Raw genomic sequence first — 12,183 nt, 5'->3', positions numbered from 1 at the left:
GTTGGTTGGAGAAATTCATCTTCAGTTTTCCAAGTCCTAAATAAATGCTTTAAGAGAAGCCTTTGGCCAATGAATCTGCCCTGGTGTGATGGGTTGGCAGCAGGACCCCATGTGCCTCAGGACACAGAGCATTTTGTGCCATATCAGGGCTTGTGGTGCTGACAAGTACCTTGGGACTCCCTCAGTAAAGATGCGAGGGAGGGAATCTATGACCACATCTATTGGTACTGGTAGCCACGTTTAGAATTATGAGTTTTGTTTTGAGTTGGGAAGTCAAGAGGTATACATACTCTGGTATAAGGTCTATCAACTTTGTTCAGAGGACTACAGCTTGTGAGCAGATTCCAAAACGCAACTGCAACTAACTGATAAATAAGTGCCCTCATGTGGAATATTCAAGCCATCCAGACAATAGCACAGGTGGTAGATCAGAAGGCTGTGCAAATGTGTTCATAGTGGGTGACAAACATTTGTGTGTAGGGAGAACTTTAAGCCACAGATGCTGGAGTTCCTACATGCTGGGGAAGTTGATGGTATATTTGACTAGGACCTGAGAGTGGAACTAGGATATCGTTGTCCTAGGGAAGTGACCTTCACCTCTTTGGTCTCAGGACCTCTTTACATTCAAATTTAGTGAAGACCCCATGCTTTGTTAGGTGAGTCATAACTACTAATATTTATTGCATTAGAAATTAAAATTGAGTCATTTGTAAAATAGTTTATAAAATATTTATTTTTTCATCCATTAAAAATAACTGCATCGATTACATGTTAACATAAATAACACATTTTCGAAAAACAACAAATTTTTCAAAGCAGAAGGAATAGTGAAAAGGATGACACTTTTTATTTTGTAAATCTGTTTAACATCTGGCTTAATACAAGACAGCTAGATTCTTATATCTGTTTCTATACTCATCTACAGTAACACCACACAGCACAGACTTTCTGGAAAATGCCACTGTATACTAATGATAGAATATGAGTGAAAAAGTAAAATAACAACACAGTTGTTATTTCTATTAGGAAAATAGATTTGACCTTGTGGACCCCATAAAGTTTTGGGGCCTCCTATAAGGCCCCCAAACGACATTTGGAGAATACTGTCCTAGGGGTAGATCTTCAAAAGCACCTAACTGGCTACATTTGGTTATGATCATGAGTCCATTCGTGGGGGTCTGTGTGATCTAAGAAAGTAAGAGATCAAGGATAAATGGTAAATCTGAATATGAAAGACCAAGAATGTGCTGAAAGTCCTGTCGCACTGAAGGAGAGTCCAGACAGTAAAACAGGAAGGGAAAAGCTGGTAGGTAAGAGACAGAGCCAACAAGACTATGAACTCTGATCCCAGCAAAGGGGCTGCCTCGCCTATGCCATTATCTTTATACACTCATCTCCGCCTGGGTGATTTCCGGTCTACAGAGGGTTAGGGACTCGGAAGTGAATCCAGTCATTAGTGGTAATGGCAAGGGCCTAGGACTACCTCAGGGGGGACATTAATTGTAATTTCCTGGGAGCACTGAGGGCCTATAAACAGAAGTACTTATCAAACTTGCAGTAAGAATATCAGTAGTGGTTAAGGAAGTAATGGTGGGAAAGTTTGGGAAGTTATGTTTTTAACATCTATAACCATATTTTAATTTTCTATGAAGTAAAAGTAACATAATATTCCTAATTCAATCATTTCAGTTCCTGTAGTCAAAGTATATACAAGATCTACAATGGTAGCATTTTCCATATTTATAGCTACAGGTAGGATCTCTTTAGAAGCAATAATACTTGGAGTAATTGTAATAGCAAATTACTGTACTGATAGCCACGGTATTTGGAAAAATCCAGAGGAAAAGAAAGTGTGATTTTTAGACTTACTAATGAAACAATCCACTGTACTACCAGTAACTGTTGTTGTAGCAGTCATGTGAGTGCAGGTACCGGCAGGACTCTCAGATCATATTGTGTCATATACCACAAGAACACATCAGTTTATTTCAGTAACTGTATCTAAAGCAATGGTATTTACAGAGCCTAATGTGGTGTTACCTGGGATACCAAAATCATCTGTGAGGCCTGTAGCAAGAATATATAAAATCTCTGTAGTTTAATTGATGGGGCTATAGGAGTTATAATTCCGAAAATAGCAGTTATATAGTCTGGCTGCAAAAGAAGTGTCCAACAGTCTCTTTAATTACACTTATAAAGTTAGTAGTAGATGCATCTTTAGACACATCTGCAGTGTCTACAGTGCTTGGAGCAGCAATATCTGTAAAAGCTAGTGCTAATATTTGTGAAAACTTATGTAGCATAAGATCATGCATCTGTTAATTGATTTTCTGTATCTTTAATAGTTGTTTTAAAGAGATGTCTGTAGCAATTGTCCTACCTTGAGTAGTAATCACGGAACAAGGGTAGTATTTATGGCATTTGCAGTGTGAGTAGGTGTGGTGACAGGAGCCTCCATCGTTGCCTTATCAGGAGTGGTAGCACTTAAAGCATGTACGGTAATATCTGTGGTAGCATTCGTTGCAGTGACAGGTACATGACTGGCTGTAGAGCTGTTTGTAGTTACCAGATGGTGAGTTTCTATATCTGGAAGAGCAGTCAAGGTGTCTGAGGCTCTTGTAATATTTGCAGTGGAGAGATGTGTAGAGTTAGCTGGACCACTGATGGTGTCATCTGCATCAGCAATATTTACTGCATGTCCTATACTGTTTATAGAATTGGTGGAGGGAATAGCTGTGGTACTTGGAATGTAAGTGTTTGTAAGGATTGTGTCAGAAGAGACCACTGAATTTGTATTTTTTGTGCTGAAAACATGTGTAGAAATGGTGGTAGTATATGCTGTGTTGGTATTGCCAGCTTTTGTAGAAGATGCAATACCTGTAGTGTTTGTAGGTGAGCGAGTGGCAAAGTCTTGAGTACTAGCAGTAATTGTGTCTGGAGTGGTAGAAAAAGTATTCACCACAGAAACAGTTTTGATTCTGACCTCAACAGTAGCTGGGCTGTCTCCAGTGGGAGCATTTATAACATCAGTACTGGTTTTATCTGTGGTACTGGTAACTGTAGTATCTATTATCATGGTCCTTTGTGTATCCAGAGTATTGAAATAAGTGGTGTTTTCATTAGTAGATGCCATTAAATTAGTAGTTACATCAGTTGTAAATGTATTATTACTTGGAAACCTGCTCAAACCAGGATTAGTAGAGTTAGGAGTGGAAGTAAGAGTAGGAGTGGTAGGAGGAGTTGGGAAAGAAGTAGTCATAACAGGAATAACATTACTTGTACTAGTAGCATCAGTACTTGGAGAAGAAAGAGTACTCATAATAGGAACAGTATTACCAGTGCCAACAGCACTCATGCTTGTAGAAAAAGGAGTAGTCATAGCATTAATAGTATTACGGGTACTATTAGTACCAAAACTTGTAGGGGAAGGAGAATTTGTAGTAAGAACATCATTACTAGTGCTAGCAACATCAGCACTTACAGGGAAAGTGGTTACCATAGCAACTGTACTGTCCACAGCATAGGTACTTTCAGAAAAAGTAGTTATGATGGGAGAACTACTGTTAGTAGTATGTGCACCAGTATTTGTAGGGGAAGGAGTAGTTGTATTTAGAATAGTATTATCAGTGCTATTAGCATTAATTGTTGAGGAAAGAGCAGTGGTAATAAGAACAGTAGTACCAGTGCTAGTAGGGGAAGGAGTAGTGTTATCAGGAGCAGTGCTACTAGTTATAAGTTCAGTAGTGTCTGTTGGGACAAAGGTGGCTGTGCCAGGAAGAGTTGCACTAGTGATACTGGTAATAGTACTTGTGGGGGAAGGTGTAGTGGTATCGAGAGGAGTAATACTGGTTGTAAGTTCAGTAGTATCTGTTGGGACAAAGGTGATTGTGCCAGGAAGAGTTGCACTAGTGATACTGGTAATAGTACTTGTGGGGGAAGGTGTAGTGGTATCGAGAGGAGTGGTACTAGTTGTAAGTTCAGTAGTGTCTGTTGGGACAAAGGTGGCTGTGCCAGGAAGAGTTGCACTAGTGATACTGGTAATAGTACTTGTGGGGGAAGGTGTAGTGGTATCGAGAGGAGTAATACTAGTTGTAAGTTCAGTAGTATCTGTTGGGACAAAGGTGGTTGTGCCAGGAAGAGTTGCACTAGTGACAGTAGTAATAGAACTTGTGGGGGAAGGTGTAGTGGTATCAAGAGGAGTAATACTAGTTGTAAGTTCAGTAGTATCTGTTGGGACAAAGGTGGTTGTGCCAGGAAGAGTTGCACTAGTGACAGTAGTAATAGAACTTGTGGGGGAAGGTGTAGTGGTATCGAGAGGAGTAGTACTGGTTGTAAGTTCAGTAGTATCTGTTGGGACAAAGGTGGTTGTGCCAGGAAGAGTTGCACTAGTGACAGTAGTAATAGAACTTGTGGGGGAAGGTGTAGTGGTATCAAGAGGAGTAATACTAGTTGTAAGTTCAGTAGTATCTGTTGGGACAAAGGTGGTTGTGCCAGGAAGAGTTGCACTAGTGACAGTAGTAATAGAACTTGTGGGGGAAGGTGTAGTGGTATCAAGAGGAGTAATACTAGTTGTAAGTTCAGTAGTATCTGTTGGGACAAAGGTGGTTGTGCCAGGAAGAGTTGCACTAGTGATACTGGTAATAGTACTTGTAGGGGAAGGTGTAGTGGTATCGAGAGGAGTGGTACTAGTTGTAAGTTCAGTAGTGTCTGTTGGGACAAAGGTGGCTGTGCCAGGAAGAGTTGCACTAGTGATACTGGTAATAGTACTTGTGGGGGAAGGTGTAGTGGTATCGAGAGGAGTAATACTGGTTGTAAGTTCAGTAGTATCTGTTGGGACAAAGGTGGCTGTGCCAGGAAGAGTTGCACTAGTGATACTGGTAATAGTACTTGTGGGGGAAGATGTAGTGGTATCGAGAGGAGTAATACTGGTTGTAAGTTCAGTAGTATCTGTTGGGACAAAGGTGGCTGTGCCAGGAAGAGTTGCACTAGTGATACTGGTAATAGTACTTGTGGGGGAAGGTGTAGTGGTATCGAGAGGAGTAATACTGGTTGTAAGTTCAGTAGTGTCTGTTGGGACAAAGGTGGTTGTGCCAGGAAGAGTTGCACGAGTGACAGTAGTAATAGTACTTGTACTAGTAGAACTAGAGATAATCTCAGAAGTGGTAGCATTAGTAGTATATGTAGAAGGATGTGGAGAACTCATTGGGAAGGTACTTGTCATAGGTGTTGTAGAAATTATAGGGCTACCATGAATCCAAGTAACCTCAGTTAACTTTTCCAGGCTGAAAATCTTGCCAGTCAATTGTACAGTTAGTGTCTGCCAGAAAAGAAGAGATAACGTTAGTAGTTTTAGAATTTCTTGAACATCACCTTTAAGTCAGGTTACACTGATTCCAAACAGATAAGTATGGAGAGAAGTGCTGTGTGTATAATCCTCCTAGAAATCTGCCTCTTTCCACTTCTTAGTCAGTAACCATATTTCTGGCAAGTATTTGCAGCTTTGATTAAAACCATTGTTTGAAAGAATCTCTTTGCTTTGCCACTAGATTTTAACCTTCTGGAGGGCAGGCTTGTTTCATGGTTTCACCATTCCAAACACCTATAGTGCCTGGCACATAACAGGCATCCCACATGCTACAAAGCTTCAAAAAAATAAAAGGTGTTCAAAGATTTTTCTGTATTAGCCTTAACTGAAAGTAATTACTTGCAAAGGGTGGTTTTGAACTCAGTCCAGGAAAAATGTCTTAAAAGAGAGAAATAGCAGAGGTAATAGAGAATCTACTTGAGTGTTTAGAGGGTCATTTTCCAAAATCCAAATATCGTCAGGACACTCTTTTCACCTTTTAGGAAACAGGAGCTTTCATTTCTCTGACTCTCCCTCTCTAGGTTGCTGGGTCCACATACATGATAGATCTGATGTTCTCAGGTGGGATACTTTCCCTCCATAGTTACCTTGGTAACTCCACTGGTAATTCCTTTCCCACTCTGTGGCTCTAGCAGCTAAAGTAGATTCTACCAGAGGTCTAACAGGGTCTGCTATTTATGTCAGCCTGTTTGTTAACCAAAGAATTTCATCTCACATCACAGGTGAGACATAATCATTTTGATGAGTACCACAGTATACTGTCAATAGTTTATCACCAACCTACAAATCTATCAATCTGACCAGGGATATGAGTAACTTCAGGAAGGAAGGAGAAAATCTCCAACAATTTTGGGGGATCGTTCTTTCCTTTGGTTTAGCCTCTGCCACAGAAGTATGTAAATTCTGTTGTGCTAGCCTGGGAAACCAATCTTAACACCACAATTTCTTTGGACGACACACGGAAAGGATTTCATCAGACCATTGATTGCTGATCCCTGCACTGTACTGGGAGTCCACTAATACTGTACATTTTACAATATGATTCAACACTCACAATTTTTCAGGGACATATCTATCATACACATCTATGACCTTCAAATATAAGTAAATATAATAATGATAATAACAGTGGTGATAATTTTATAGAATAAAAAAATTAATTTATGATAACATTTTTGAGACATACCTGTTTGTAAGGGTCACTCATAAAATTTGTCTCCGGGAATTGCTCTCTGTCATAGGTGAAAGTGACTTCTGTCACAAAGGCAGAACCTATTCCCCAGATTTTAATATATCCAACTTTCAGTGGACTTGAGTCACTCAAATACTTATTGTGGATGGTCTGGATTTTCAAACTGTTCTATAAAGAATACATAAAAAAATACATAATACATTTGTTGAAAGACTATATTCCACATTAAAATGTTAAGAAACCCCAATTTACTATTATATTGGTCTGCTATTTTTATTCTTAAACACTTCGTGAAAACATACTTCCTGAGTGCCTGTTACAAGGCATTCGATGATGCCAATATTAGGTTTATGTATCAAGATTATCAATGTTATTTTACCTATATTAACTACTAATTCTTAGAACAATTTTGAAAAGAAAGCATCATTATCTCTGTTTTACAGATGAGGCTCTGGGAGATGAGGTGGTGGCTCAAGACCCCATAGCTAACTAACTGACACAGAGATGGTTTCGTACGGAATCAGGATGGGGCTATGCGCATAGTCCTGCCTGAGGGGACTCAGGGTGGACGAAGAATTACGGTCAACGGTTTCTAGACTAAGGACAGTTTGCAACGAATATAAGTACTTGTCTAAATCATGACCTGTTGAAATATCAGTATAAGGGTTAAAATAACGTGACATGAGTCATGCGTGGCATATGATTAAGGCCCAAATGAAAGTCATAGTAAATGTTTGTTATGGGTGGTAAGAGAAAGGAACAATCACTATGGGAACAGGGTAGTCAAGAAAAGACTTAGGAAGGGCATGCAGAAGACCTGGAAGGATGGAAAGGATATTTTAAGGTGAAGTAATGGGGAAAGGAATGGGGGTGGGCAGGGACTGAACAAAGGCACACCCACTGAGTGTGAGGACCCCCATAACTGGTGCCGGGCAAACAGAAAGGGCATTGGTTAAGTATGTAAGATGAGATGACCACGATTTTATGCAATAAACAAAGGACATAGTTGCAGTAGAGTGAAGCTATAAACTCCTTGACTCTGGTGGCGATAGCAAAAAGAAAAAGAAACATGTTCAATTGAAATTATGGAGAATTAATAAGATTTTTGTAACTGACTGGGCAAGCAGAATCAAGGGAAAATGAAGAAAAAGGGAAATAAATAAATGGGTGTGCTGGAGCTAGCTAGCTCTTACTGATTTGGGAGGGCTTACTGTTAAACTACCCATAATTTTGCAAGTCAGTTGCTAGCGTCACACTAGCAAATGATGGGAGTATTTATGCCACACAAATTAGCAAATGCTACAAATCAGCCTCCATGCCCCCATAATCCAATACCAGCCAGCACAGCACTGATAATAATTACTGCCAGGGCAAGTTGGTAGCTTTCATTCATTTCAAACCACTGATTCTTAGGAAAATTTTCAAATATCACATAGAAATACGAATCCAATTATCATTACTTTGGAATAAAAGGAGGATGGAATTTTAGAGTTAGAAGTTATTTAAGGGAAATTTAATGTTTTATAATAAAGAAACAGGTTAAATGGGAATTGTCTTCCCTAGGCTGAGCAACTAGTCAGCAGTAGACATAGAACTAATATCCAGGACTCCTAGATCAACAACTTCCTTAAAAATATGTAGTCTTCAGCTCAACTTTTCTTAAATTAACAACAGGGAATTCTGTACATTTAATTAGTATACAAAGCCTTACATTTAGTTTCAAAAAGATAAATGCAGGACGAATGATCTGATAATCATGCCTATGAAAATAACTTAAAGGTTTTAGTTGACTGTAAGATTTATATGTGCCAAATATCTGACAGATGTATCAGATGGTCAACAGGCACATGAAAAGATGTCCACATTGCTAATCATCAGGGAAATGCATATCAAAAGCACAATGAGCTATCACCTCACACCAGTTAGAATGGCCACTATCCAAAGGACAAGAAATAACAAGTGTTAGTGAGGATGTGGAGAAAAGGGAATACTACACTGTTTATAAGAATGTAAATTGGTGCAGCCGCTGTGGAAAGCAGTAGGGTGATTGATTCCTCAAAACACTAAAAATAGAATATGACCCAGTAATTCCACTTCTAAAATTTATCAGAAGAAAATGAAATCCATGATTTGAAAAGATATATACTCCCCAATGTTTACCATGACATTATTTACAGTAGCCAAGTTATGGAAATAACCTAAGTGTCCATCAATAGTTGAATGGATAAAGAAGATGTGGTACATATACACAATGGAATATTATTCAGCCATAAAAAAGAAATCCTGCCATTTGCAACAACATGGATGGACCTAGAGGGTACTATACTATGTGAAATAAGCTGGGCAGAGAAAGACAAAATCATGATTTCACTTAATTAGTGGAATCTAAAATCAAAACAAAACAAAATGAACAAAACAACAGTAGACTCATAGACACTGAAGTGACTGGTGGTTACCATGGGAGAGGGGTTGGGGTTAAGGGGAGGGGGAGGGGAATGAAAGGGCACAACAATTTCTCAGTCATAATATAAGTTGGTCATGGGGATGGTAGTACAGCATGGACAATATAGTCAATGATTCTGTAACATCTTCCTGTATTGACAGATAGTAACTCACTAATGGGGGTGAGGATTTAATAACATGGGTAACTGTTGAACCACTGTGTTGTATACTTGAAACCAATATAAGATTGTGTATCAATAATACTTCAATGAAAAGCAAAAACAGTTAACACAATGTGAGGCAGTACAGTAAGAAAATAAGAGTTTAGCTAAAAAGAGGTAACAATTAGGCAATGAGCTAAGTAAATACTTGTTGTTGCATGCCACTGAAGTTTTGAGGTCATCTATTTTGCAGTAGGAAGCCCATGCTGTCCTACAGAAGTGTAATGCAAATCATATATGCAAGTTTAAGTTTTCTCATAGCCACATTTTTAAAAAGAAGTTGATTTAAAAATATTTGTTATTTAATCCAATATACACAAAATATTATTTTAACATGTATTCAATAAAAATATTAATGTGATATGTTACAATCCTTCAAATATTTCAAATTAGACTAGTCATATTTCAAGTGCTCAGTAGCCACATGTGGCTACAGGCTGTTACAGTTATAGTATAGCTCTGAGATGTTCTCTCAATGCTGGGCACCATCTTTTAAGACAAATCTAGACTAATTGTAGTTCAACAGAATAACTGTATCCAGAAACCAGTATAAGCACAGTGAATTTAGCCTGGAGACATGTAATTCCAAGAAGAGAAGACAGAGGGATATATGACAGACATCTTCAAATACCTGAAGCACTGTTATATAGAAAAGACACAACGAATTTGTTATATTACTCCTTAGTTCAAATCAATACGTAAAAATTAGAGAGGCAGATTCCAGGTTTGACACAGAAGTTCCTCCTATTCTAACTAGAATTATATAGGTTATCCATGGAATCATTTAACATGCCTGTATTATTGTCTCAAATTATTTGCTCCTCCCTGTCCATACCCATTTTCCAATTTTGCAGTGGTCTCCCTCTCTGGATGGGTCATCCTTTCCCATGTTCATCTGGGCATGGCCATGATAATGGGATATTAGCCAATTTGATGTGAATGGGGATTTTGAAAAGTGCTTAGGCATTTCCACTTCTATTTTTGCCCTTGTCTACAGTCATGAAAAGATCATGCCCAGATCAGCCCCCAGGGCCATAGTGATCATCCATGAGCCAGCTGATCCCCCAGATACATGAGTGAGTACATCCAGGACCCCCAGTTCCATGACTGACTGCAGATGCCTGTGAACCAGCCAAGATCACTAAGCCCCTCCCAGCCCATCAAACACTGCAAACTCATGAGCTAAAGAAGTATTACTACAAGCTGCGGAAGTTTTGAAGTTGTTTGATAAGCACCACTGTGGGGCAATAGATAGCCAATCTAGCTTTTACCCTTCAAAATTTTATCAGCTTCAAAATGCTGTCTCATCCTGGAAAACATGTTACACATTTAAGGAACTACCTTTTCCCCTGGCATCACGTGAGTTTTAAGTTTCTTTTTATAGAGTGATGATATACTGGATAGTTATCAAAACAAGGACTGTTTCTTCCTTATTTTAATGTCAACAGACCTGAGTTATAAACATAAAGGCAGAAAGTTCCTCCTATTAAGATGTGGGATATATTTATGCAGTTAATTGATAATACAGATAACTGTATAATTATCTAATCAGTAGTTAACTGGGAAAGGATTTATAAAATTCAATAAAATAGTCTTACCTGAGCTGCTGTAAAGTTTCCCAAAAAATAGTTCCCATTTTCATAGGTATCTACAAGCAAAACAAAAGAAAAAGTAACCATTCATTGCTTCAACTGTAGCAGATAATCTTGCATACAGTCAGAAAACACCTCAGTGGGATCACAGTTACTTATCAGGGCCGAGGAGCCCTAAAGATAGCAACTGAGGGACTATTTCACCCCAGGTTAGTGTGAGAATGGGAATATGGATGAGGGCATTTGAGGTGAGGGTCAAGAGGCTGCAAAACCAGAGGATCTGGGTTGAGCTAAGGATAGATACCATAGGTGGAGAAGTACTGAAGGTACTGATGGGTTTTTCTGTGCAGACATAGCAAATACACGGTCATGAGAGTTCACGGGGCTGTGGCGATGAAGACTCGGTGCAGAGGAGAAGGATTAGGAATGCAGCCTTTCAAGCCAGACTGACATAGATTCAAATTTCCACTCTTACACTTAGTAGCTGTGCAAATTCAGGCAAGTTACTTGACATTTTATCATCTGTGAAATGGAGATAATCGTAGTACCATGGCAATGAGGTCCATAACATGCTGTTTGCACAGCGTTAAGTGCTCAAAATCTGTTGTTTGCTATCATCATCAAAGTCATCTCCATCTTCACCTTCATTACTCTTCTCTCCCTGCTCCTAGCACATCCTCCCACAGTGCTCTAGGTCCCAAACCCTCCTGCCCCTACAGCGCTCACTCCATCAGTTCCTCCCCAGACCTTCTCTGCTCCTCAGGCCCCAGTCATGTGCCAGGGCACTCCATTCACACAAATCCTTTACTCGATTTTCTCTACATCAAGCTACCACCAACGTCTTTTTAGTGCCACATATTTCAAAAAAGGTAGCTTCTGCTTGTTACATCTGTGTACCCAACTCATAATACAGCCCTTTATCTCCTACACTTCAGTGCCTGTGTTTCCTTTTTTCATTGAATCTGAGCCTTTCAAAGTCACCAGTGACACAGTTATTAAACCAAAGTCTCTCTTCATGATGTTCAGGATTTTTAGATTTGTTTGCCCACACATCTCTTCCTTGAAATACTCCTTAGTTGATATCCACTCATTCTCTTCTTGTGGCTTCTACAACTCCTACGTCTTAGTCATAGGAGTCAGTTCATGTCATGTTCTGTTCTTGGCCTTTATCAACATTTCATCTCTTACTAATATTCTAACATATTCTCTCCCTGAACCAACTAATCCTCTCCTTTGTTTTTTAAATTACCTCCACTCTTGTGAAACCAAGCAATTATAAAACCCATAGTTTTACATTTAGCCTTGACTAGAAAATGTAACTTAAGCAAATACTATACCCTCCTTTAGCAGTTTTAATAAATATTTTTTAAG

At 39.0% G+C, this 12,183-nt stretch overlaps 1 protein-coding gene across 1 annotated transcript in view; it reads right to left on the bottom strand.

Annotated features, from left to right (window-relative positions):
• Window positions 1-706: 706 nt before the first annotated feature.
• The window catches only part of LOC118932546 (probable maltase-glucoamylase 2), a 189,158-nt gene continuing 177,681 nt past the window's right edge, over window positions 707-12,183 (bottom strand). Inside the window, exons 94-96 of the mRNA XM_036926117.2 lie at window positions 10,819-10,868; window positions 6,552-6,725; window positions 707-5,317 (exon numbers count right to left, since the gene is read on the bottom strand). Coding sequence (XP_036782012.2) covers window positions 2,393-5,317; window positions 6,552-6,725; window positions 10,819-10,868 — 3,149 coding nt within the window. The 3' untranslated portion in view covers window positions 707-2,392. The remainder of the gene's footprint in view (window positions 5,318-6,551; window positions 6,726-10,818; window positions 10,869-12,183) is intronic.

The sequence above is a fragment of the Manis pentadactyla genome, chromosome 7, assembly GCF_030020395.1.
Source record: "Manis pentadactyla isolate mManPen7 chromosome 7, mManPen7.hap1, whole genome shotgun sequence".
NCBI lineage: Eukaryota > Metazoa > Chordata > Mammalia > Pholidota > Manidae > Manis > Manis pentadactyla.
The sequence above is the reverse complement of the archived record's forward strand: the minus strand, read 5'-3'. Positions and strand labels throughout refer to the sequence as shown.